The sequence below is a fragment of the Podarcis gaigeae genome (genome assembly GCF_964106915.1).
Source record: "Podarcis gaigeae genome assembly, chromosome: 10".
In the NCBI taxonomy this organism is placed as follows: Eukaryota; Metazoa; Chordata; class Lepidosauria; order Squamata; family Lacertidae; genus Podarcis; species Podarcis gaigeae.
The window spans coordinates 14,413,886-14,437,405 of record NC_139686.1 but is presented as its reverse complement, the minus strand read 5'-3'; the positions used below and the strand labels follow the sequence as shown (position 1 = coordinate 14,437,405).

Here is a 23,520-nt window from a genome sequence, read left to right as displayed (position 1 = left end):
TCCTCAAAAGATCGACAAGAAAAGTGATGGGGAGGTGCAGTGGAAAGTGTGAAGTAACACTTGCTTTGATGCAGTGTCATCTAGCCTCCCTACAAACAAGTCAGGATGAATTAAATAGTACAGTGGTACCTTGGTTTATGTACGCTTCAGGTTACAGACTCCGCTAACCCAGAAATATTACCTCAGGTTAAGAATTTTGCTTCAGGATGAGAACAGAAATTGCGTGGCGACTGCACGCCGGCAGCAGGAGGCCCCATTAGCTAAAGTGGTGCTTCAGGTTAAGAACAGTTTAAGGTTAAGAACGGACCTCTGGAATGAATTAAGTACTTAACCCGAGGTACCACTGTATACCTACCCACAAACAAATCTAGAGGGGTGGTTAATAAACTGGACACTTGGAAGTGCCTCACTTTTCAGCTATGCTCTTCAGCTGAGAACACACCATATACTAAAAGCACACAACTTTACTCAAATAATCCTGGGAGCTTTAGTTTGTTGAACTACAGCTGGGAATTGTAGATGTGTGGTGGGTAAACTACGGTTCCCAGGATTCTTGGGACGGGGCATGTGGTTTTAAATGTGTGGTGTTTATGTGGTGAGCAGCTCTTCAGGTGGAGAAACACTTCTAGAAAGGTGTTATGGAATAGCCCCACAATCCAGCTTTTGCAATAAGGATTGCACTCTGTTCCGGGGAAGGGTAGAGTTGGGCATGTTCAAGCAAGTTACAATACTTCCATTGACTGCTGCCTCATTGACTGTAAATCTTTGCCATCTTTTGTCCCTTGTAAATTTAAAGTTAAAATAACATAAAATTCCTTCCAGAAATGTTAACCCATTATATGGACAACAAAACCTCACTCCTCCCTTCCCCACAGTGACTAATCAAGAAGTTTTGATGACCTGAGGCTCCCACTAGAAAAATCTGTTAATCTCTTTCCCTTCCCTCTTTCTGGACAGCAGAATGAAGATGCATTTTTAGAAGCCATGTCTAGGAGATTTAGGACGAACTCCACTTTCCCGCCACCATTTATTATTTTTTTTAACATCCAACAGCTATCAGAAAGAAGCATACTAACAGGGTATTTTTAGGGCAATTTACCCTGCCTCAGACATCTTAAGCCATTTATCACACCGCCCAGATCCTGACAGCCATACAGGAGGAGGAGTATTTTGTCTTTCATTCTTAAGCCCATCTTGAGTCTACAGGATTATTCATTTCACTTTAGCAACTAGGAATCATCATAATAAGAAACCTCACTCCTTCCTTTTCTCTCTCTCTCTCTCTTTCTACCCTATGCTCTTTGTCGTTCTGGGATAGAAGAGTCTGAACACATCAAAACACAGCCTCAGAGAAATAAGACCAGTGTCATGGACTGGCTGGACACATAGGAAAGGTGGGGGGCAGCAGCTCACAGCTCAGGTCTTTCCCAAGCAATCTGAGACTACATAGCCACTTCCGCCCTTCGGAGGAGGTGGGGTTACGGGCTTCATGGCCCCATCACGCCGTGGCGGTTGGAACCCAGCCCCCGCATGATTGGGGGGATTCCTGGCTGCGTCACTTCCTGGCCAGCCAATTGGCTGGTTCTGGGGGTGTGCCCTGCCTTATTTAAAGCAGGAGGAAGGAGGCTGGGGATCTCCCTCTTTGCCGACTATCAGCTGTTCCTGCTTTCCCCACCCTCCCGCCCTATAAGGTTTTTGTTCCTTGACCTTGCTATGGACCGCGGTTGGTCTCCATTGAGGGGCCTGGTAGGAATTTTTCCACTTGGCAAATTGGCACCAGCCACTTGGTTTTCGCCTACCTTGTAGCAAATCATCACAACTCTCTTGGTGTTGGTGGTTAGGCATTGGTACAGTTCTGTAGATGGAAGAGGGGAGGTAGCGCCATCACCTACCCCACATATTAAAGGATTCTGGGGGTGTGGCCCTATCGGTGACCCCGGGGGAGTTTCTAGTTGATGTGCATCAGCAGGACTCCCCCTACTGGTGGTTAACCCTTTCCGGACTTCAAGCGGACAGGCTGAAGTCGGATATAGTCGGTTAGGACCAATGCCTAAGCCAATACAGCTCATCACCTGTAACCAATAAATTTGTGGCCTTGTTTAACAAGTATCAGCTACACAAAATGCCAGGAACTTTCACAGCAAACATAGTAAACGAATAAAAATATCCTGTGAACATCAGGAAGTCTCACTGGTCTACTGATGGTAGCGTCAAGGTAACAAGTGAGTTAGGCAGCAGACGAAGGAGACCAGCACCTTTCTGGAGGAGAATAGCCATTGTTCAGGTAGAAAGGCAGCAGGGATGTTGGGGCAATTCAGTGTGATGTACATATGAACATACATGTATGAATGAACATGCATGAATATCTGCCTCCTGGACAAAAGCTGCCAGGGTGGTGGAGACTTGCTGCAGAACATCTAGGCATGTACCTTGGCATCCCCATCCGAAAAAACAGTTGCAGCCTCTTGAGCAGCTGCCTAAAAGCATCAGCAGTTTAATAAGACTCCAAGACAGAGCATGGGGCAGAGCAGCTGGAAAAATTCAGAGTTCATTACTTTGCAACTCTTCCTGGCTTAGCTCCTGCTAACAGTTCCCTTGATTCTGAAGAGAGTATTTGCGGTAAAAGACTTTTAAAAAGATTGCTTTTACAATGTCAGAGCAAAATTATGGAAAGAAGAATAGCTGCTATTTTTGAAAGCAAAGCATAATAAGAATGAAATCTTATACACGCTTAGCTGGGAGTCAGTCCCATTGAAATCAGCAATGCTTATTCCTGAGCAGGCATGTCTAGCGATTGTGCTGTAAAGTATCTTGGCATTGTTATACAAAAATGTGCTCTGAGGTTTTCCCCCTTTTCTCTTCTCAGAAAGAAGATCCTTAACAATTGTCCTCCTTCCCTCACGCAGAGCACCTATTAGCATTCACTATTTTTTAGTGTTACTGAACATGATTGTACAGAAACGCTATTGTGCGAACTTTCCCTAGATTGCATGTGCATCTGCTAAGGTTGCACTGTAACTGATGCAGACTCCACATTTCCCTCCTTTACCAGAATATTTCGTTCTGTTCTTAACAGCTCCCAGATCTTCGAGGTTTAAGCTCTTGGGGCACTCCCGCTGCATTGGCCGACGTGGTGAATAAAATCCAAACCCGTCATGAGTTTTGCACAGTAATCTGTGTAGACAGAGCAAAGCTTCTGTGATGGAGGTCACGGGGAGTTCAAGGCTGCTGACAAGGGCCAATTTCAACAGGCTGGGGGGGGGGGGGAAACCTGACACCACTGAGACTCTGTACGGGATCCAATTAACGTGTAGGGGGTGATGGCTGCAGAACCACATGCAGCACAGAATACTCTAGAAGGCTCCACCGATATGGTGTAGAATGACCTATTTGTTGCACCAGCAAGAGACAGGAGAGTTGTCTGTAGGCGTTAGTATCAGTCTAGACAGGATATGTTCCATTTACCTGAGACCCTTTCAGCATAGAACGCCTCTGCTCAGAGACCTGTGCTGCTTCAAGGTCTTACTCTCAGTATATAAAGCCCTTAACAACTTGGGACCAGTTTACTTGCAGGATCGCCTTGCCCCCACATGTGCCGACGCAGCCACTCCGACCTATGGAACTGGCACTATCTAACGCAGGTGGCGCTGTGGGTTAAACCACAGAGCCTAGGACTTGCCAGTCAGAAGGTCGGCGGTTTGAATCCCCGCAACAGGGTGAGCTCCCGTTGTTTAGTCCCTGCTCCTGCTAACCTAGCAGTTTGAAAGCACCTCAAAGTGCAAGTAGATAAATAGGTACCGCTCCAGCGGGAAGGTAAACAGCATTTCCGTGCGCTGCTCTGGTTCGCCAGAAGTGGCTCAGTCATGCTGGCCACATAACCCGGAAGCTGTATGCCGGCTCCCTCAGCCAGTAAAGCGAGATGAGCGCTGCAACCCCAGAGTCGGCCACAACTGGACCTAATGGTCAGGGGTCCCTTTACCTTTAATGTGCCATGTAATACTTGTTCCACATTTGTAAGAAATTGATCTGGTCTTGCAGCACTCGCACTTTGGAACTGCCTATTGACACATACCCTCCAAGGGCCATGATTTTCCATGGACAACCCCGGAATTACAGAATTCATCCCAGTTTCTGACTTGATGCCAGAATGTTCCAGTTCTCCTTTTCACCCCCTCCCCTCCACATCTTGGAGAACAATTACAAGTAGTGGGTGTGTAAGTGCAAAAACAAGAGTCCTGTTTATACTGGAAATAAAATGCCTGCACCCAATGGAGGAAATGGTGAAGCTGGCATATGTTGTTGTTGTTGTTTAGTTGTTTAGTCGTGTCCGACTCTTCGTGACCCCATGGACCAGAGAACGCCAGGCACCTCTGTCCTCCACTGCCTCCCGCAGTTTGTTCAAACTCATGCTGGTAACCTCGAAAACACTATCCAACCATCTCGTCCTCTGTCGCCCCCTTCTCCTTGTGCCCTCCATCTTTCCCAACATCAGGGTCTTCTCCAGGGAGTCTTCTCTTCTCATGAGGTGGCCAAAGTATTGGAGCCTCAGCTTCACAATCTGTCCTTCCAGTGAGCACTCAGGGCTGATTTCCTTCAGAATGGAGAGGTTTGATCTTCTTGCAGTCCATGGGACTCTCAAGAGTCTCCTCCAGCACCATAATTCAAAAGCATCAATTCTTCGGCGATCAGCCTTCTTTATGGTCCAGCTCTCACTTCCATACATCACTACTGGGAAAACCATAGCTTTAACTATACGAACCTTTGTTGGCAAGGTGATGTCTCTACTTCTCAAGATGCTATCTAGGCCCGTCATTGCCCTTCTCCCAAGAAGCAGGCGTCTTTTAATTTCGTGGCTGCTGTCACCATCTGCAGTGATCATGGAGCCCAAGAAAGTAAAATCTCTCACTACCTCCATTTCTTCCCCTTCTATTTGCCAGGAGGTGATGGGACCAGTGGCCATGATCTTCGTTTTTTTGATGTTGAGCTTCAGACCATATTTTGCGCTCTCCTCTTTCACCCCCATTAAAAGGTTCTTTAATTCCTCCTCACTTTCTGCCATCAAGGTTGTGTCATCTGCATATCTGAGGTTGTTGATATTTCTTCCAGCAATCTTAATTCCGGCTTCAGATTCATCCAGCCCAGCCTTTCGCATGATGAATTCTGCATATAAGTTGAATAAGCAGGGAGACAATATACAGCCTTGTCGTACTCCTTTCCCAATTTTGAACCAATCAGTTGTTCCATATCCAGTTCTAACTGTAGCTTCTTGTCCCGCATAGAGATTTCTCAGGAGACAGATGAGGTGATCAGGCACTCCCAATTCTGAAGGAAAAGGTCACCAATCCACTTTAGATTCAGCAGCCGGCCATTTCTTAGGAAATGCGTGGAGTGCTTATTCCTTTAGTGTAGATGGAGCCTAACATTGTGCACTCTCAAGTACCATTAAGTCCCATTGTATTCAATGGAGGTTACTCCCAGGCAACTGGGTAGACTGTGCAGCCTCCTGATAATTCTCACTGTTGTTGTTCGTTACCCACCTTTTTCCCTGATAGGGTCTCAAGGCAGCATTTATCTGTTGAAGGTGTTCTACATGATCCCTTCCCTCACACATTTTTGATTTACAACAATATTGTGAGGTAGGTTAGGGCGAGAGGTTGTAATTGGCTCAAGGTGACAGATTTATATGTGTGTATTACTACAGGTTAGTGCCTCAGCCAGCATGGTGAATCGTGAGGGATGATGGGAGTTGTAGTCCAGCAACTTCTGGAGGGCAGCTGGTGCCCCCATCTCTGTTGTAGACAATACTGAGCTAGATGGATGGACCAATGGCCTGACTCATGTTAATGTTCCTGTGTTCAAATTTCATAGTTCTAAGGCCATCAGCTATTTCAAATCAGATTGTGCTGGCTTAGTTCTGCTCCACAGCTGCTGCTGCTGCTTGAAGTTTGTACAAGCAAAGTATCGGTTTCTAGCTTGTTTGTATTGAAACGCACAAACCAGCTTTTAGAACAGCAGCTGCACACTTTCTATCAGCCCCTCAGATGAGTGTAGCCAGTTGGTTTTAGGGCCGCTGATGTCTCTGCCGTCCTGGAGAAGGGATGAGTTTGCGACGTCAACTCATTTTTGGGAATGACTTCATCGTGGGCTGCATATATTTGCTCCTTTCCTTTCAAAACTGGAAAAAGTGTTTTTGAAAGCTGAGCACTTACTCGGATTCCCCAGCTTGAAGTTTTTTGCTAGGTTCACTTTTGCTGAGAACGTTTTTTAAGATGCCCCAGTTGTCCCCTTTTGCTGGTGGATGTGGGAGAGAGGGAGCAATAAAGTATGATTTCTCCCTCGCCTCCAGTTAAACCCATGGAAGTGTATTACCAGGGAGGTTACCTTCCCATTCCAAATCTCTTCTTGTCAGGATGTTAATGATTAATTGCCTGTGGTTCCACTTTCTTCCTTAACCTCCTCCTCCTCCACCAGCTGCTGCTCCCTTTCCTAGGAAGAGTGCTGTTGGCTGGGTCAGGCCAAAGGCACATGGAAGCCCTCTACAGTGGTACCTCGGGTTAAGTACTTAATTCATTCTGGAGGTCCATACTTAACCTGAAACTGTACTTAACCTGAAGCACCACTTTTAGCTAATGGGGCCTCCTGCTGCTGCCGCGCCGCTGGAGCATGATTTCTGTTCTCATCCTGAAGCAAAGTTCTTAACCTGAAGCACAATTTCTGGGTTAGCGGAGTCTGTAACCTGAAGCGTATGTAACCTGAAGAAGAAGAAGAAGAGTTTGGATTTGATATCCCACCTTTCACTCCCCTTTAAGGAGTCTCAAAGCGGCTAACATTCTCCTTTCCCTTCCTCCCCCACAACAAACACTCTGTGAGGTGAGTGAGGCTGAGAGACTTCAGAGAAGTGTGACTGGCCCAAGGTCACCCAGCAGCTGCATGTGGAGGAGCGGAGACGCGAACCCGGTTCCCCAGATAATGAGACTACCGCTCTTAACCACTACACCATACTGGCTCTCTGAAGCGTATGTAACCTGAAGCGTATGTAACCCGAGGTACCACAGTACTTCAGGATCCTGCAGCCACAACGGCCAAGCAGATGCCTAGAGGAAACCCACAAGAAAGACCCTCAGCGCAACAGCACTGACCCCGTTCCTAAGTCCCAGCAACTACAGTCCCTATGATTCTTTATTTAAAGTGGTATGGTGCTGCTTCAAATGTATAGATGCCGCCCTCCCAAATGGGTGAGACTTTTCCTCTGCTGTCCCAATGGGCATGAGATCTAATGGGTTTGAGTGAAAGCAGAGCAGATTTTAGCCAAACATTAGGAAGAACCTCTTTACAGTAAGGGCAGTTCAACAATTAACCAGACTCTGTGTGTGCAGATGGCTTTCCCTCACTGGAAGTCTTCAAGCTGCGCCTGGAGAACCCCGTTGGAAACGGCTTGGGCTGGCCCTGTGGAGGAGTGAGATGGGTTGCCTAACCCAACTTGCTGCTTTCTGCAAGAAATTCAGTCTAGAGCATTCATCCTGTTAGGAGACACCCCACCCCGAAGCTGAAATTCTCAGAGAACTAGAACCAATCCCTCTTCCCAGGGAACTCAAGTGAAGACGGTTGGAATATCATTATTTTTATAGCAAATGTAAGATTATGATGATTCTTCCCATCACCACACCTGTTACATTTGCAAGAATAAAGTGCATTAAAATAAAATAAAATCGAGGCGATCTTAAGCTTAGTATTTTAACTTTTGTATGTTTTTAAGTAGGGCCATGAATTCCCCCCATTTTAGCATTACCATTATTATTTATTACATTTCTTAGTTGCTTTACTCGCAACCAAAGAAACATACAGACAATAACCTCCCCGACCCAATACGGTACATTACAACCAAGAGGAAAGAGATATGCACTTATTTATCATTTTAGAGCGTGACCTTTCAGGTCTCTCTCTCTCTCTGTAGTTTTTTTTTAAAACAAACAAACAAACAACCAACCAACCGAGCCGGGTATTAAATTGCATGAAATAAATAAATAATATACGAAACGAAAAACAACAACAACAACTGCCTTGCGAGGTAGGCTGGGGCTCACACAGATACCCATATCCAGCTTCCCGGGGATTAAAGGCAAGGATTTGAACCTGGCTCCCTGCGTACCCTCACTCTGAAGAGAGGGACCATTAAGGGTCCCCCCCCACCCCGTTCCATCTCAGCTAATCCCTTGGCCCGCCCGCCCCGTCCTCCTGCGGTTGCGTCCTCGGAGCCCGCTTCGCGCTTTTGTCCGCAGGCGGCTGCCGTAGCGAGCGGAGCGCGCGCGTGCCTGGCGCCGCCACCACCACCGCCGCAGCGGAAGCTCCTCCCACTTCCCTTCCTCCTCCTCCCTCTCCCTCCCCTCGCCCGCGGCGGCATCTGGCCGGTGAGTCGGTCCGTCAGTCCCGTCAGTGAGCGAGCGAGCGAGCGAGCGAGCGTCGGGTTGCGTAGGCGCGAGAGGAGAGCGGAGGGCCGAACGACGCCGAGACTCCCGACGCGCCATGGCGGCCGAGCTGAGCGACATGGCGGAGCCTCCCCCGCTGGGGGTGCCGCCGCCGCCTCCTCCTCCTTCTTCATCGGGCGCTGAGGAGGCCGAGAGCGAAGCCTCCCCTTCGGCCGAGATGGAGGCCGAGCCGTCTCCGTCGCCACCGCTGCTGCTGCCGCCGCCTCAGCCCCTCCTGAGCGGCGGCGGCGAAGGCACGGAGAGCATGTCGGAGCCGAGCCCTCAGAGCGCCAGCCAGGCGGGCGACGGCGACGACGAGGACGAGGGCGACGACGAGGAGGAGGACGACGACGACGACGAGGAGGCCGAGGCCGGCAGCAGCGCCGGGTCCTCCTCCAGCGGCTGCTGCAGCGACGAGACCCGCTCGCTCAGCCCCGGAGGCAGCGAGGCCGACGCCAAGGCCGGCCCGGGAGGAGGAGGAGCAGGAGGCGGAGGGAGCGCGGGCAGCGGCGGCGGCGACGGGCCCGGGGGCAGCGGAGGAGGCGGAGGCCCGACAGCGGCCGGAGCGGCCGCGGGAGGTGGAGGCCCGAGCGGCGGCGGCGGCGGGTGCAACAGCAGCTCCAGTGCGGGCGGAGGAGACGAAGGTTACAGCACCGGGAGCGGTGGAGGAGGAGGGAGCGGCGGCAGCAGCACCTGCAGCGCCTCGTCGGCAGGCCGGAGGGGCAGCCTCGAGATCTCCTCCGACGGGGAGCCGCTCAGCCGCATGGACTCCGAAGACAGGTCTGTTGGCGGGGGGGGGGGGGAGAGGGTGCGCCCGTTCTTCTCTCTCTCAAGTTTAGGGGGCCCTGCGGTGCAAGTTATCACAGTGGGGACTGCTGGGGCAGGGTGTTGGTCTGTGCCCCAGCCCCTTGAAATGTTAATTTAGCCTTTAAAAATCAGGACTCTCTTAAAAGCAGATTACGCCCCCGGCCCAACGCCAACCCTCAGCATCTTTTCGCTTCCATCCCACTCCGCTCCATTTTTTTGCAATGCCCCCTTCTAATCTGCATCGTCTCCCATCTTTGTTCCAGGTTCAAAAGTTCCAGAAGTTAAGCTGCTGCTGCTTCACTTGGCAGGACTTGCCCTTGGCCTGAGCATGGCTCCTCCATCTTGGACAGGGATGGGGCTTTTCACCCCCCTCTTTTTCTTCCTAGGCATGTACAGCAGTGTTGCCCAAAGTTGGATCTCTAGCTGTTTTAGGACCACAGTTCCCATCATCCCTGACCACTGCTTGCTAGGCATGATGAGAGTTGTAATCCAAAAACAGCTGGAGACCCAAGTTTGGGAAACACTGATGTAGAGTAATTCCTACAAAAGAATTGCTACTTGCTGCCCCAGGTGTGTCAAAAGTATTAAAAGGTTTCATGTGTGCCCATAGTAAGGTAGCACCAACAAGACCCTAAAACGCCTTATCCTGTTCTTCCAAGGCAACTGGGCCTTTATGTATTGCATATCCTCATCTGTCAGTGAGAGGAACTTTCTTTGGTTTTTCTGTTTGTTGGGATGGTTGTGGCCTGTTACTACACAAATCCTCCTTTCCCCCATCTGGCTAGAAGCCAGGCCCCATTGCTGGTTTGGGAGGAGTTGGTTTAGAGAGTCTTAGATGCTCATCTTGTTGTAATCTCTCCCTTCATTCCCCCCCCCCCCCCAACTCCTACCTTTTTTACCACACCCTGTTCTAGCAAACATGGCTGTCTTAGCTCTGGAGCTTTTTACGTTTTTTTACACTCCTCTCTAAAGTCCTCAAAAGGCAGCTTAGCTTGGGAAGTGGGGAATGGTTTGCACTGGTTCCTCTTCTCCTTTACTCACCCTTTAAGGGAGCAGCGAACACCTAATTGTGTGTATCAGCCGTGTAACTAACAAGCATATCTTGTAAAATTTACTAACACAAGTGGGTTTATGCAGCTTATTAAAACCCAGTTGTGCTTCTGAACAAAAGGGTATGTGAGTAAGAAATGCTTATATTGGCACAACAAGCTTCTGCATGACCAATGGTTCTTAGTTGTGTTCTCACAAGCGTATGCAGTAGATAGTTACAATTTGTTGGGATTCTGGGCATTTCTTAGTAGGTAAGTTTTTTTTTATGATACTTGTCTATTAGTATATAGTTTGACATGGTTAAAAATAAGTTGTTAAACTAGTTCTAGTGACTATACTATTTTAACTTGCACCTGTTTTTTATTTAGTCACTCTATTAAATGAATAGTAACTGAAGGCAGATCGATTTCATGCAAACATGCAAGTTGCAGTGTTGAGCCAGTATTTAAATTCTTAAGACTAGTTCAGTTCCTAGGAGACAGTTGCTGACTAGAAGAAAACTTGAAGCTTATCAGATGCAAAATAGTTTGCATTTTTTAAAAAATATAGTCCTGAAATATTAAAGTTCCTTAAAAAAAGATTACTTGGCCCAAGTCCCTGCAAGGCAGAATTTGCTAGCCTCTAGACTCCATCTATCACATATAAAATCACATTGAATTGTTGAGTAAAGGAGGAATTTATTATGAGATACTAAAGCTTATCTTAGATAATGCTGAAAAAGTATAATGCCATAATCATTTTTTAAAGTTTCCCCTGTTTCCCCAATCAATTAATACATAGAAATTAAGTTAAGAGTGTCTTCTGTGAGTACAGGGATAGGTGCTTTGGCTCATCACTGTGGGTGCCTGCAACAGGAACCCCCCTTTTTGTTGGGCTACATGGAGTTGGGGACATGGAAATCCTTGGGGGAAGTTGAAGTGTAAGCAAATTTTCCTTTTAATACTTTTACAATATAAAATGAAAACTTACTTAGTGCATAGCTGTGTACTTACTGTTTTCAGTATTTATGAATTTTGCGGAGAAATCCTATTCATATTTACTCAGAAGTAAAGCCCACTCTATTTAATGGTGAATATACGCCCTGGTTAGCTTGCATAGGACTGCTGCTTCAAAGCACAACTGCTTCAATGACATTGGTTTGTAAATTCCAAATTGTGGATATACCCAATAGTAGAGAGAAAGAGCACTACAAACTGCTGAGAACACACATCTTAGTTCTTGCTGTTTTGCACATTTCTTTACACATTTGTCACTTGACATGTATATTTTTTAGGACCTACTTTATTTCTGTGATGTAGGTTGTTTTAAACCATTTCCCACACTACGTTTCGGTTGTTGTATCCCACCCTGGAACCCTTGGATGAAAGGTGGGTAATAAAATATAGTAGTAATACATAGAGCACATTTTGAATAAGTAAAACTGTGTCTCAAAAGCATTTTGCTATTCAAAAGGAAAAGTATTTAATATTTCCCCCCAAATTTCCAGTTTTACCATTTGAAAATATTGAAAGAAAAAGCCCTTGGGGAGGGGGTGGGGTGATACTAGTGATGGTGATTTATTAAATTTATATATACACCCTTCATCTGAAGATCTCAGGGCAGTTCACAAGATGGTTCCCCCCTCCCTTGAATTTTTCCCACCTTCACATTTCTGTAAGTCAGAAATCTTTCAACATTTACTCTTCTCTACTTCAGATCTCTCTGATATAATGCATGATATGCCCTCACTTGGTCTAAATAAGAGTGGGTGGTAGCAGCTCTTTTGGGGCATTGATGACTTACTGCTCAATACTGTATTTGGGAACACTTGTCTCTTGGCACATTTGTGTGATAGCTTAGGGCGGCTGAGGCACAACACCTGGCCATTGCCAGTAGTGGAGGCAATTTCCAGTATTTCCCAGGAATGGAGTTGCTGAAAGCAGAAGAGCATGTCCTATTCTGTTAAAATTAACAATACCTCATCTTAAATACAGAACTTTAATATTGATCCCAAATACTAAAAAAATTGAGCCAAGTTAAATGCCATCATTATTTTTTCTATTTTCATTTCGGTTAATGTTGTGATTATAAATGTTGCATTCTTCCCTGGGTGATATGGAGTCAGCAATTGCCTTTGGAAGTTTTTAATGCTGCATTTATCTAAAGTCAGCAATCAGTTTTAAGGTATAAATTTTTGTTTATAAGAAGCAGCTACTAAGTGGGCACTAAAATCTGCTAAAACAGCTTGCTTGTTGAATGTGCTTTAAACACACATTTATGACTTCATAAAAGCCCCATAGGGCAACAAATCACATAATGAATGTTCAGCAGATTAAATATGCTTGGTGTACTCATCCCATGCTTGGTGTTCCTCATATCCCTGTGCCTTTATACATGAGCCATTTTTGATGCAGCTGACAGCTAGGTGGGTTTTGCTTTATAAATGTGAGGAACCGCAACATCAAAACAGACAACCAAGATTGAATTCTTTAATGGTCTTCTTCAAGTATGATGCATTTAAAGGTGCAAACACTTGATATTTATATTTGTGTCAGCTTTATTGGCATTCAGCAGCTCATCTTTATCCTGCGCATATTCCATTCTTCATTGAACATTTGTTGTGATAAAATTAAAAGACTCCATGTGCTGTTCCATCCGTTTTTCCTCATCTGTCTTTAACTTCTTAAAGTTTTCATAATGTTCTACAGTATGACAGTCGTACAGTCTGTTCGACTTCCAAAAACGTTGGACAACCAAGGCGCGGCTTCCGATTGACTGCAGGAGCTTCCTGCAGTCAATCGGAAGCCGCGTCGGATGTTTGGGTTCCAAAGAACTTTTGCAAACCAGAGTGCCCACTTGCAGGTTTGCGGCATTCAGGAGTCAAAACGTTCAAGTCACAAGACATTCGAGATCCAAGGTACGAATGTACAATGGTTACAGACCAGCAGATGGAGATGGCTGTAAAAATGAAGGCTTCTTTGTGTGTTTTATGTATACTTCAAGTGCATGTGCATGCATGTGCCTTTAAAAAAACCATTAAACTCTTTTGAAACTACAAATTAAAAACAACAAACCCAGATGCAGAGGGTACGTTATTAATGTAAGTAGCTTACACACATGCCTTCTGAGCTTCACTTGCTCTCCATTAATAATCTAATTTCCACTTATAGATCTTAATGAAAGTTAACTTTATTATAGACCTTGAAAGCTCTGATGTGTGGCAGCTTGGTGTCTCAGTATTTCAGATAAAAGTGGTATACATGGCTCTGAATCTTTTAGCCTTTATATGTGCCACAACCCCATCAAAAACAGCTTACTAAGTTTTGGGGAAACTTAGGTTATGCTGCAGTATAGCATGGAGTTCCCTGCTTGAATAAGAATCAGAATCATTGGTTTGTATTCTCTGAACTAATCTTCCCTGTAGGCCCAATTTACCTCTGGGCCTCCCTGAAACTTTTTGGTTTGAGCTGAATGTTTTCCTGTAAGTGAGCTGATCCCAAATACAAAAACATAACTTGGCACAACTGAACCTAAAATGATTGAGTTACCATAATCATTTGCAGAGGCTACTGTACTGTCATTTCTCTATCTGTGGTTAAAATGGCGTAGAATCCTTATCCATTGCATCTTCACAGTAATAAATGGCAATCGTTGCCCCAGTGCATTCATGGAAGAACTGGGAATGGATTTATACTTTAGTCATTCTAAGGGCCTCTAGAGATGGTGCTGTTGCTCTCAGACCTTGTATGTAGCAAGAGTGGTCAAAGGTTCATGTTCTCCCTTAGAAAAGACATTGACTACATGAGTGGTGTCACATTTATTTTAAATAACTGTTTTCCTGATGCTACTGTTATTTTCTCTGTGAGTGAGGGAGTTGGGGAATCTACCATTTGGGGACCAGTGTTAGTCATGCAGCAAAAACTTATTTATTCTTAACAGTGAACAATGAATAAATTGCCTATAAAATGTCAGGAATATAGATAATGAAGCAAGATACTTAAATAACGTACTTTTCCATGTATTAGACAAGGTTTTTCTTTACTCTAAATAAAGTTTAAAATGGGTGGGATTCGTCTTATACATGGGTAGTACAGAGGGGGAACAGGCGATTGGTTGTATCCGCCAGCAGGATCTAGCGATTGGGTGGGTGAATGGTGTCTGCTGCAAGGGCTGCTTTGTATTGGCGGCTGCTATGTCAGTTGGGTGGATTATTTGTGGATGTGGCAAGGGCTGCTTTGCATTGGCTGCTGCTTTGGCAATTTGGCTTGCATTGCTTGCGATAGTGTTTGCCAGTTGGGTGAGTGATAGTTGATTCGGCATTCCCCCCCCCCCCCTTGCTCATTTTCTTAAATTTGAGGCCTCCCTAAATAAGGGGCACCTTATACATGGGGGCCTCTTATAGATAGAAAAGTATGGTATACTGAAGTAGAAAGTGATTTTTTTATATTTTAACTTCCATTATTAGTACCGGCTTAGTGTTCAATGAAAATATATACAGATTGGCCTAACATTTTCTACACCAAAGTATCTTTCTTGTGCTTCAAAATGGCCCATTTGAAGAATCGGAACCTTAATTCATTTGACAATGAAGATTTAGCAAGGGAAGATAACTCATGTTTTATGTAGTTTTTGAATGCTTTTTCTTGTATGTTCAACAGTACTCTTTTAAAGCAAATGATTCTGTCATATGTATTAATCCAAAAAACCCAAAGACCAGTTAGCTAAGAGGAGCTAAGTATATACAGGAGCATAAAATAGATTTAAGACCAGAAGAACCTTGTCTCTTCGGTTTGTAAACCTGTGATTTTCACAGTTGTGTTCATTACCGCATGATAATGAATGATTAGAATCATGGAATTTTAGAGTTGGAAGGGACCACGAGGGCCATCTAGTTCAACTCTCTGCAATGCAAGAATCTTTTGCCCAATGTGGGGTTCGAACCCTTGACCCTGAGATTGAGTCTTACGATCTGCAAAACTGAGCTATCTGAGGATATGTAACAGCAGTATGAGGGAAATTTGAGTGTTCTGAGATGTACACATTTGTGATGAATATGTCTATGCATATGACCAGGTGGGGAAAAGTTTTGGGGGTTTTTTTTGATGACACATATGTGAAATGTACTTATATGTAAGAATCAGAACTGTCTAGTGAGTCAAACCCTCTGCAGTGCAGGAATCTTTCACCTACCATGGGGCTCAAACCCACGAACCTAAGAGTTTCATGCTCTACCAGCTAAGAAGTAATGTTCATCCTTTTTGAATCTACATTTGAGTGCTTGAGCAGAGTGACATGAATGTAAGTTGCTGTCTTAACAACCTTAATCCTTTTGGCTAACTGGTTTAGAGACCACAGAGTGCAAAGAAGTTCTGGTGCCATCAGCTTGCAGCAATCAGATGTCTTCAGCAGAGGCTGCTATCTCCGCAAACCTTGTTCCTTTCTTTTTTATATATATAAATATTTATTGAAAGTTTTTTTTATAAATTACAATACAAATAAAGAAACAAGGTAACACATATCATAACATATTTTCTTAACTTCTTTGGACTCCCTCGCATCTCCCGCTCCTGCGTTCCTAATTTATAAATATCTAACCAGCAATTTATCACCTTATTTCCATTCTTGTTATCTAATTTTCCAATGCTGTGTCTCTAATTTTAGATATCATTTATTCAAACCTTAAAAGTTTAAATTTAGCCTAATAATTATCCAAAATTTGTCTTTTCTTAAATTTAACTTATCTTCATATATCACTTCACCTAGCTTAATGGTGCCAAGTTATTTATAATCTAGCATCCTTCTTAACATTCATACAATTTACAATGTTTCTGTAGGTAGGTCTTGAATTTCTTCCAGTCTTCTTCTACCGTCTCCTCTCCCAGGTGTCGGATTCTGCTGGTCATCTCGGCCAGTTCCATGTAGTCTATCAGTTGCATCTGCCATTCTTCCAGTGTGGGTAAATCTTGGGTTTTCCAGTGCTTGGCGACGAGCATCCTTGCTGCTGTTGTTGCAAACAAACCTTGTTCCTTTCTCAATAACATTTACATTTAGCTTCACACTGTAAAAGCATCAACATAGACGCACAGTTTCTGGAAAAGACCAGTGTGAAGTGAATTAAACATGTGCCGCTCCTATAAATTATGTGGCATGTATAGGAGAGGACAGAACGTTTTCTATAATTTTGCACTCTGCTTTGGAGAAGGGGGACATTGGTTGGAATTCTTCTTGCTGTTTTCTCCAATTCCTAAGAGCAAAGGGAGAACTGAAGGGAGAGCAGTGGTTGTCACTGGCCATGAATAAGCAAAATCCAAATTCATAGAGGCCTGCAAATACTGCCAACAATGTGGAGATGGTGGGAGGACAAATTCTTTGCTTCCCTTCAAAGGGAACATTCAAAGGAACGCAGAGAGGATTGGCTGTTACCAAGGGAGGAGATAACTTTCTTCATTAGTGTACAAGTCAAGCTCCAACATTTTCTTAACTCACTATCTGATTGTGTACATTATATCAGAAAAGACAAGTGGTTGGAAACTTCACTCAGTTCAAACCCCAGCTAGGACTGGCTAATAGGATCTCTAATCTTTACCCTGTCCTTGAACAGCTATCCTGAACTATTTGTCTGTTTCTGGGAACAGCTGAAACCAGAAATTTGGTGCTCACCTCTGAAGTCTTAAATGGCTTGTGCCCTACATATCTATTGTGCTTCCTCCTTCCACATGAACCTGCACAGGTCGTCTTCAAAGGCATTAATTCGAGACCCACATATCTTCTGAAGTTTGTTAGGTTGACTGGAGTTGTGGTGATCCTGATTGTACTGTTGATTTTCTCCATTTGTTTTCTTATATCAGGTTGAGTTTAATTGTATGCATTTTATGAGTTTTATTTGTTTACTGCCTTGGAAGTCTTAGAGCTGAAGGGTTGCAGACGAGTTTGTCAATTGCTGTTTGGAGAGCTTTACTTAAAATGCAGTTAAATCTTAAAGTGGGACCAAATGGGGATGGAATCCTGGAGTTAGATCTAATGCAGCTCTAAAACTTGCTAGTAATTGCTAGTAATAATGATGAAATCTCATCCCTTGAAGTAATGAACTGCAGATATTGAGTGCAGTGTGTTTCTTTCCTTTAATAGAATAAAATACCGTAGTTGTAGCAATACTGTTTCTTATTTCTTATGTGTCCAAAATAAAGCAAGGTGTTATGTGACATAAAGCATAAAAGCAACAATCACCAAAACATGCCCAAAAGCTTTTACAGTCTTGCATAAGAGGGTTGGGGGTGGGGAGAAGGTGCACAAGGAGGCACCTGCAGTGCAGTCCTGTTTCTTCGTACTTGGAAGTAAGCTCCATGGTGATAGTAGTGTTTACTCTCTGTTAAGTGTTTCTGCAATTTTAACCCAGCCTAAGTTAATTTAATACTATTTCTGAAGTGCCTGGAATGGTATTTGGTTGCTTAGAGATACCTGTTGATGCAGCCTAGGAGAGCATTAGCTTTCCCCTCCTGCTGCATCAACTGTTGACTCATGCTAAGCTACTGAGAACTCATAGATCCATTTCACATGTAGTACTGGCCATCTAGGTGTCCCCCCATCTAATATTTGTGCACCTAGTTCTTCCTTCCTGAGTGTAGAACTTTACATTTGTCTCTAGTGAAATTAATTTTGTTAGTTGGGGAGCAGTTCTCCAATCTGCTACGGTCATTTTGAATCCTGATTCTGTCTTCAATGGCATTAGCTATCTCTCCCAGTTTGGTGTCACCTGCAAATTTAACAAGGTTCCCCTCAATACCTCCATCCAAGTCATTTATAAAGATGTTGAACAAAAATGGGCACGGGATAAAACCCTGCAACACTCCACTTTTTACTTATTTCCCAGATGACAATGAACTGTTAGCGAGCACTCTTTGGGTTCAGTCAGTCAACCAGCTACAAATCCACCTAATAGTTATCTCGTCCAGTCCACATTTTACTAGCTTCTTACAAGAATATCATTGGCAAATTTGTCAAAGCCTTACTTTGATACACTAAGTCCACAGCATTCCCATGATTCACCAAGCTTGTAACTAAAAATAAAAAATAAAAAAATTAAGAGATCTGTCTGGCTTGACTTCTTTTTCAGAAACCGATGCTGGGTCTTAGTACAGGTGGTGAACATTTTAGGCAAGTTCAAATGTTGTGTGATAACTGACATGTGGGTCCTTTCGGACCCAGAAGAGGGAAGAACGGGGAAATGGCCATTGCCTGCAATCACAGTCATTCTTTTCTATGTGCTTAAAGACTGAGGCAATGTGCAGTTGTTTACATATTTCCATAAATAGCTGTGATGTATATTATGGGTACATCAGTTTTGTAAAGAATCCCAACAGTTTTTAGTAGCCTGTTGGAGACCGGCAGAGAAAGGGCAAAAAAAATCTCATTTTCTGTGTTCAGAGGAGGGCTCCCTTCCTCCGGCAGCCCATTCTGTTTCTATGCTGGGCACAGTGGAGGGGTAGACTACTCCATCCCTTCTCTGCCAACCCACCCATTTGCATGGAGTTCCTTTGTTACACTCCTGGCCTGTGTGAAGCAAAACAAGCCATGATCGTGGGTTTGCATGTAATGACAAGCCAAGGTTTGTGGTTTGCTAACTCCTGACATGGAGCCAGGGAGTAGAAAAATGGGGACTTTTGAGCAGTTTTAATGAATCACAACTAGTTTTGGCCCATATTGAGTCAGAACCAACATTTGCCTCATATATTTGTGTATTGAGATTTGTTAATTTGCGTGCTGGGATGTAGAGTGTTGCCGTTTATGATGAAATATAAATTTGCTTGAAAACATGAGAAAGTTCATAATTAACTCATTTCTCTCCCCCCTCTTCCTGTAGCATCAGCAGTACCATAATGGATGTAGACAGCACCATTTCTAGTGGACGCTCAACTCCAGTTATGATGAATGGACAAGGAGTTACAGCTTCATCAGCAAAAAGTATTGCTTATAACTGCTGTTGGGACCAGTGCCATTCCTGCTTCAACTCAAGCCCAGATCTGGCAGACCACATTCGCTCCATACATGTAGACGGCCAGCGAGGAGGGGTTGGTTTACTTTTTCATTGCTCTTCCATGATATTTGTACTGTGTGCATTGAGAGTTAATAACTGCTGCTGCTAAATAAAATTCCAATTGTTGTTGGAAGCCACCTGGTCCTCTAGTGACAATGCTGGATCCAGGAGCACCCCCAGCTGACAGACCTCTTCCTTCAGAGGGAGTGCCATTTTGTTTAGAGCAGGCTGAATTCCCAATTCCTGGAAATGCCAGCCGTCCATCAGCATTGCCTACATCTTGCCTTTATTCAGCTTCCTGTCTTTTTGAGAGAGGTGGGGATTTTTCTCACTCTCACTTTGGTGTGTGGAAAGTTAAGAGTTATCTAATTTGGAATTTTGCAGCTTGATAAAGAGAAGGCAGGGAACAGTGTCTAGGACTGGTTCACTTTCAAGTTAGTTTGTGTTCCTTAATGTAGCTTTTCTTCTTCTGCATCAGCATTTGAGATTTTGGTTTTGTAACTTGGAGTTTGGAGACTAGGCAACCTGTTTTTAACATAGCATATATAGAAGTGGAAGAATAAATGAAAAGTAAAATACTCGCTTTAAAAGAGGAAAAACAGCTGTCTTCATAACATAATTAAAACATAGAATCCTTTTCTAGTGTAAGGCTGTTGGACTTCAGCTGCACCAATGGCAGGGGTCTCCACACAGACAAAAGGGTAGCTATCTGCAGTTTCTGTGATGGAACAAGGAGACTGTTATCAAATAGAAAAGAACGTTTCTCCCTAAATACTCCCCAAGTATCCCATAGTTCTATGAAATATACTGTAGCCCTTTCTCAGGACTGCTGTTAAGAATGTAAGTGATGCCATTCTTCGCCAGATCAGCAGTCTTACCTAACTGAAGCTGAATCCTGGTAAGTCTGAGAAGTTGTAGCTTGATGGTTTCTGGGTCTAGGAATTGTGTGTTCTTGGTGGAGTTATGCCCCCACCTCAGGATCATCTTATAGCTATCAAGGTACTTCCTAAATATGGGCATACAGGTTTGTTCAGTATCCTTCATGGTAATTATCAACAGACCTATGGCCTCCCAAAATTTGTCATACATATACATGTACACACACACACACTTGTGTGTGAATTTTTGACAGACCTCTCCTGCAAGTCCCCTGCTGTTGATTCTGTGATGCTAAAAGGCTTTTGTGCTCTCTAAGGACCCCCCTCCCCCAGTTTCCTTTTTTAAAAGGGGAGGCACATTCAGTTTGATGTGGCCCTGAGAGTCTTGATGCCCTTGGCTCAAAAAAAGGGGTGATGATTATTACCTACCCTTCACTCCAGGGTTAGCCACCCATGATTTATATCTTTTTAAAGTTGTCCGTAATCCCATGATTTTTCACATAATTGCTAATTGAATTTTAGAGGTAATGGCCATCACACATTTTTGCTTCCTCTAATAATGAATATTTAGGGTCCCGATGTTAATTTCTTGATTTTGATTTTTATATTATTCCCATTTTTAAGGAGTTCATTCCATTTATCATGATTTAGCCATGTGGCTGACACAAGTATTAGTCTCTTGCAACAAAAACCATCAATCCTGTGACACCTTAAATACTAATGATTTATTACAGCATCAATTTTCATGAACTCAAGTTACCAAACTTCCTCAAAAGCCTTTCATAAGGAACTGAGTTGTATGCTGGAACAGACTTAGCTTGTGCAGTGGGTCTCTGTCTTCCTTTTGTCCCCCATGCAGCCCTTTGTGCACCCTCAAAATCAGCTCTAGAGGGTTTTACATGTCTTTTTAATAAAGCTGTTGATAGTGTACTGTGTCAGTTCCTTGGATTGTGATTGTCCAAGCCTCAAACTAGAAATTTACCAGCATTCTTAGTCTTTATAACCTGCTGGTGGTTCTCCTCTGTTTGCATGTTTTCTGTTCTCTTAGCTCAAAAGTGTTTTTTTTTTTAAATGCACGTTCTTTCCCAACAGAAATCTGTCATGTTTTCTAACACCAAATTGAATTACAGCTGTAGAAATCATTAGAGGAAACAATTTCACACTTCACTTGAGAGTTTTAACAGTTGAACTGAGAGTGTACTTGAGTTTGGATATCAAAATCATGCAACATTCACCCTACCTTAATGGCTGTGTTTTCTTTTACTAGGTATTTGTCTGTTTATGGAAAGGCTGCAAAGTATATAACACCCCATCAACAAGTCAGAGCTGGTTGCAGCGGCATATGCTGACGCACAGTGGTGACAAACCATTTAAGGTAAGATATCTTTTGGAATATTGTGGATAACTCCTAATCATCCTAACTAGTTTAAATTTGGTGGCTGTCCATTGCCTGTGTCCTCATCAACTTCTGACCTCATTTTGAGGGCAATCAGCATCTGAATCCTCACCCCAGCCCATGTTATTCTGAACCAGATCCTTCCGTCCATTTGATTCCATGAAAAGTTTCTGTTTTGGTTCTGTTTTGGTTTGGTTCAAGTAGAACCAATATCTCTTCTACAGTCTTAATTTCTCTTAAATTTAATTGCCCAGTTTCTCCCTACGTAGTCCTATGCATGCAGTCCTGCCTGTGCAGATAGCCCTGAGGGTGGAAAAGACACATTTCTGAAGATCTTTATCCTTTTTTATTTCATGACTACATTTCCCAGTAGCTGTGTGTATCACTACCATGGGCACCACATGCAGCCACTCATTTGCAGCCTATCTAATCAGGCCACTTAGCTCATGTGATTTTGCAGTTTGGGGATTATTCAGTCAGACTAGATTACTCAGATGCCATTTCTAGAATGAATTGAACCCACTTTCAGACTTACTCTCGTTCTCATTTAGATTAAGTGTGCAATTTAGGATAAGCGTACAATGGTGGTTTTTTTTTTTACAAAAATGTTCTAAGAATGTAAAGATGTTTGTGTTTAGCTGTCTAACTTAAAGCAAGAGCTTTGTAAAAGATAAGTCTTAAATGCAGACACTCATCTTCACAAGCGACCATGTTTGGATGATCACATATTGGCTTGATAAGCAAAGATACAAACAAGTTTTTTGGCCACAGCCCATTTCCTCTTCTGTTCACATGAGCAAGTGAGCAAACCAAGAAGTCTTCTGTTAAGTACTACTTCCTGTTTAATTTGAACTGGGCAACTATGGTTAAGGGTTTTGGATATGAAGTCATGGTTTGAAGTTGTCTTAATAGTTTGGCTTGATGTACAGCTGTTAAATACAGTTTTCTGATTCAAATTAAATGAGAAAGTATTCTTGAACTTCCTGATAGTTCTACTTTTTTTGGAATGCTTTTAATGTATATTTTTTCAAATATTGAAACTCTTCAAGGTTTTCTTAATAGTGAAGTGGTACGAAAATGTGGTTGATGAAATTGTTGGCTTCCTCCACAAAGGGAGCAGTGAAGGAGCTATGTGCATGCCCACATGATTCATTCATATTTGTGTTTTAAGCCAAAAGATTATTGTCCAAACCAATTTGGGGTGGTGTTTTGTTAACCTTCAGGTCTAAAAACATCAATATCAAGTTTGGGAGGAGCAAAAATATGCTACTGTAGGCTAAGGGCAGTATCCAGCTAAACAGTTTTGCTATTTCAAGCACTTTGGGATGTACAATGGTACTTCCCCTCCTCCTCCCCACATGCCCCCTGAATCTGTTCTGAAGGGTTGTTGGGAAACCCATAACAGATTTTGGGGGAGGGGAAGTTCCTTTGCGCAGCTGAAAATGCTTGTGCTAGGAAATCTGTAAGGTTGGATGATACCCCAAAACTTTAACTAAGCTACAGGAAAATTCGGCTTAGCAAAACCTTCAGCCTTGATTTAGTTTTCAGTATAAAATGATTTTCAGTTAGTAGGTAGATAGCACATGCTATTGTGGCTTTCATTTTCTATCGTTGGGGTCCTCTGCTCAGGTTAAATAAACTTAGCTTGTGTGTGAGATGGTATATTAAACGCATATAAAGTTATGAGCAGGTTAGGGTGTAGGGGCTGGTATAATACTAAGTATGATGCTAGATTTGAAGTTCTCCTAACAATGTCACTTTTGGAACCCAAGCAGACAAAATTATATTTTGATAAACTGGGTTACAAAGTACATGCTTCTATCCAAAGAAAACATTTCAGCACAGACGAGAATTCAAAATATCCCTTACTGAGAAACCTTCAGGGAGTAGTAAGGATATGCATAGCAGCTT

The 23,520-nt window shown here is 43.5% G+C and overlaps 1 protein-coding gene across 4 annotated transcripts in view; it reads left to right on the top strand.

Moving 5' to 3' along the window:
• The first annotated feature begins 8,335 nt into the window (after positions 1-8,335).
• Positions 8,336-23,520, top strand: part of AEBP2 (AE binding protein 2) — a 31,365-nt gene continuing 16,180 nt past the window's right edge. For 2 of the 4 annotated variants that reach the window (XR_014555608.1, XR_014555609.1), the window contains exons 1-3: positions 8,336-9,245; positions 19,162-19,369; positions 21,481-21,588. Coding sequence is in view for 2 of the 4 variants with exons in the window: in XM_083700535.1 (XP_083556661.1) it covers positions 8,524-9,245; positions 19,162-19,369; positions 21,481-21,588 (1,038 nt within the window). In the remaining 2 variants the exon portion in view is untranslated. The remainder of the gene's footprint in view (positions 9,246-19,161; positions 19,370-21,480; positions 21,589-23,520) is intronic. The other 2 variants (XM_083700535.1, XM_083700536.1) reach the window with 2 other exon arrangements.